Source organism: Limulus polyphemus, unplaced genomic scaffold (genome assembly GCF_000517525.1).
Source record: "Limulus polyphemus unplaced genomic scaffold, Limulus_polyphemus-2.1.2 Scaffold2008, whole genome shotgun sequence".
NCBI classification, from domain to species: domain Eukaryota; kingdom Metazoa; phylum Arthropoda; class Merostomata; order Xiphosura; family Limulidae; genus Limulus; species Limulus polyphemus.
In genome coordinates, this window is record NW_013667618.1 from 93,673 (window position 1) to 97,659 (window position 3,987).

Consider the following 3,987-nt stretch of genomic DNA (forward strand, 5'->3'; position numbering starts at 1 on the left):
AGTCTTTTCTCCAATATTTCAACGTATTTTGCAAAATTTATGTTGCCAATGCACTCCAATAAGATCGATTTCCCACCAACCCAAACAGCTCCCCCAAACCATCTAGCTGAAACCACCATGCTTCACAGTTGGCTGCAATCTGTTGAGCCAGAACTCTTGGTGAGGCATTCTCCAGACCCATATCCTTCCATTGTCCGAAAATTGAGCGAATCTTGATTCGTCTGAGAACAATACAGTCTTCCAAAAGTCCAGAGGCTTGGTCATCATATCACTTGCCCACTTCTTTCGTCTGACTATGTTGGTAGGTCTTAATAAGGGCTTCCGTCTTGCAACAATAACCCAATCTGTGAAGAATCCGTTGAACAGATTTCAGGCTCATCCCACCAACTTGGGTCACTTCTGCTGTCGTTAATCTGGGATCCATTTCGATGCTCCTCTTGACAGCCCTTTTTGTCCTCTCCGATGGACCAGGACGATCCGGACGCTGCTCAGTTGTTTCCTTGCCGTGTTTCCTGAACTGCATGATGATTCTGTTGACTGTCGAAAGCGGGATTCCCAAATTCTGCAAAATTTACCGCTGACTTATTCTACCATCTGCTTGACCAACTATCCTTCATCTGACAAAATCTGACAATTCGAGAGAACCTTGAGTTCTAGGCATATTGTAGCACAAGATAATTAGTGTGCGGACCATTTTCATTTATATAGTGCTCTGTGAACACAAATTAGTTATCATAAATCAGTTAAATGACGAAAAATTAAGTGTCTATTTACTTGTGACCACTCAGTGTACATTCATATAAACAAATGTTTAAGCGAGTTCTAAGATAAACAGTTTGTAGAATCTGTAAAGCTTTTCAGTATTTTGTTTAAATTTTCTCTGTTTAATATGTGTGTATGTGAAGTTTTAATATGAATCTTTATGTGGTACCAATATATTTTTTACAAGTGACCAGTTTTAACCATTCCATGCTGTAATATATGAAACAGCATTTCTCAGTAAGTAAGTAAAGTTCATATAAACTGAATGTAAATATAAGTTTAATGATTTTTAGGACTGTGGAACATTTCTAATATTCCAAACAGCTGGAGCTTGGAAAGCTGTGGATGAACTGTTGTTATTGGAAGCAGTTGAACATTATGGTTTTGGCAACTGGTAAGTGATGTTGTTCATCACATTTAAAAAGGCTTGATAGAAATTTAGAGCTGCAGGTTATAACGAGAGTTCTTTGACTCTCTGTAATTGGTTAAATAGTAAAATTTTTATATCACTGGAGAGGACTTCTTGAAAGAGTTTGTAAGTATGGGGCTGGTCATTGGACCAAGCCTATATTGGAGAATTAATGTTTACTATAAATTTTATAATTCCATATTTACTAAATGTATCTTCACAAAAACTTCAAAGTTTTAATGAACATTACACCAGAGTTCAGAATTTCTGATAAAGTATTTCTACTAAAGATTTGTCTCTGAATTTACTTTAGTCAGTCTTGACTCAGATTCTGACTAGTCTGAGTGTAAGATTGTTTTCAGTAAAACTTTATGTTCTGTCTGTTATTTTTCTACCTTAATGGTATATGAACTGATCTTATAACCACCACAAAAAATACAAAATAAGTCTAATATGCCATTTCTTCTTTCTAAAAGGACCGCAGACAGTAACAGAAAATTTCAATTATTTATCTTAAAAAATTTCAGGCTTGTAACAGTTTACATCTGTTTTCATTTAATATTATAGTTTTATTGCTCTTTGAATCACTTCTAACTACAACAAATATCAATAAATCACTCAGAGCAGAGAGTTTAGGGTAAACAAACTTTCCGGTTATGTCACATAGTGTGCATTCATCTAGGCAAAATAATTTATTATTATTTATTTTTTATCTAACCTAATAAGTCTCTGCTTTTCACATTGTAGTTACTTGAGTTAAATATATATATATATATATCAATATATAAACGTACATAGAATGTGAATGTAGCATTTACTGTTGGATTGAGACCATTTTGCTCTTGGAAGTCAGTTGTCATTTACCTTTAATTTGCCTCGCTAAGGTGGTTATCCAAAAAATAATTTATGTAGATTTTAAATCACAAACAGTAAAACAGAATTCTCTCAACTATAATTCATCAGGCTTTCTAACTGACCTTTAAAAGGTGAAAAAATGTCATTACATACCGAGGCACTCATTTCTGTCTTCACTTATAAAATCTGCTTCAGAAATGGCACCTTTTGCTAAAATAAATAACATAAAGACAAGAAAATTGTGTAGTTCATAAAACTGCCTTTCTGTTGGTTGGTAAATATGTACAATTGACAAGTAAGTGTGAGTAAATAAATTATTTTCAACTAATGATTCATTCAATCCATTGAAGAAATTTGATACCTTGTTACCAATGTCTCTTTCTTCACTGCTGTCACTATCTTCAGTTGGAAAATACTCATTCTCACTTTCCGAGAAAGACAAACTCAACTCTGTAATAAGTCCAATAATTCTTCAAATATACTCCAAGTGAAGTAAAGTGGAAACTGGTGTGGTATAAGGAAGGTTAATTCATCACAGTCGTAGACCCAGGAAACCTCTGAATACAGTCACTCCAAGATTCTTCTTTTTTATATATTTTTTTTATGAAAATGCTTAAGATTCTTTTTAAGCAAAAATATTATTTCATTCATTGCTCAATTTGGAATGGATGGTTTACACTTAAACAAGGCAGGGGCTAGCATGTTATAAAGGGCTATTAACTCAGCTGTAATGGTATATTTAAACTAGGGCTAGACAGAGATGAGGGCTATGATATTAGTAAAATAGGAAATATAATTGACAGGAAAACATGTACAACAGGCATAAAACATGAACGTATTTTATAGTATATGATTAATTGTTACTGTTGTAATGTTAGGAGTATTAGAAATAGAATTGATGAGTTCAAAGCAGTTGTGGAAACTGAGGATTTTGATATTATGGGTATCACTAAGACTTGGTTGGATTTGAATAATTCTGATGAGAGCATTTTTTTTGTGAAATACCAAGCTACAGATTATTTACTAGAGATGGAGTTTTGAAGAAAAAGGGAGGGAGGAGTATCTTTATATGTGAGGAGTGAATTGCATCCTGTTGAGTTAGAGCGTATTAAAGAAACTAGCACTGAGGTTGAGTCAGTTTGGGGTTAGTGCTAGTGGATATAAAGGGAAAATTTTGTAATTGTGATTTGTTATAGACCACAAGATCAGAATGGTAGCTGAAAAAGATTTTAATTTCAGGGGTATTGATTGGGAAATTTTTGAGTCTGACAGTGAAGGGGATAGTTTTTTGGAAATCGTTCAGGATACTTTTATATACCTATTGGTGATGGAACCTACAAGAGAGGAAGCTATATTAGATTTAATATTAGCATCTGTTGTGAATATGAGGTATACAGTTGTGGTTGGTCGGCATTTAAGTGCAAGCAACCATTGCACCATTAGGTGTGGGATTTTACTACATGTAGAATTGAAGAAGAATAGTACCCTGATTCCAAATTTCAGGAAAGCCAATGTTGATGGAATGAGATATGATTTGGCTTCTGTAGATTGGACTAAAGAATTGGGAGGGGATCTTAAACAGATGTGAGAAGCATTTAGGGAAAAATTTATATGCATACAGAACATACATATTCCCTACAGAAAAAAAGAACAATGGAGCAGAATAAGCCAGTGTCGTGATATAAAAGACTGTTTAGTTTAAGAGTTATTGATTGATTTGTTTTTGTGAGTGAATATTTTATTATTGTTTAGTTTTTGTTACAATAAATGTTAAAAGTGGATGATTGTAGGAGGTTTTGTAAATAATTCATTAATGTTGAGACTATTGAACGTCGCATGCAATACGTTGACCTCGAGAATATAGAAGGTGGACAGATGATTAGGTGATAAAGATATAAATAGTGTCAGACAAGCAGGGAGCAGCAGACAGATAATAGCAGAAGAAAGTAAAGTTCAGAGAT

General features: G+C 33.8%; 1 protein-coding gene across 1 annotated transcript in view; it reads left to right on the forward strand.

Annotated features, from left to right (window-relative positions):
• LOC106465640 (transcriptional adapter 2-beta-like) overlaps positions 1-3,987 on the forward strand; it is a 47,881-nt gene that overhangs the window by 3,181 nt on the left and 40,713 nt on the right. Inside the window, exon 4 of the mRNA XM_022393581.1 lies at positions 1,056-1,156. Coding sequence (XP_022249289.1) covers positions 1,056-1,156 — 101 coding nt within the window. The remainder of the gene's footprint in view (positions 1-1,055; positions 1,157-3,987) is intronic.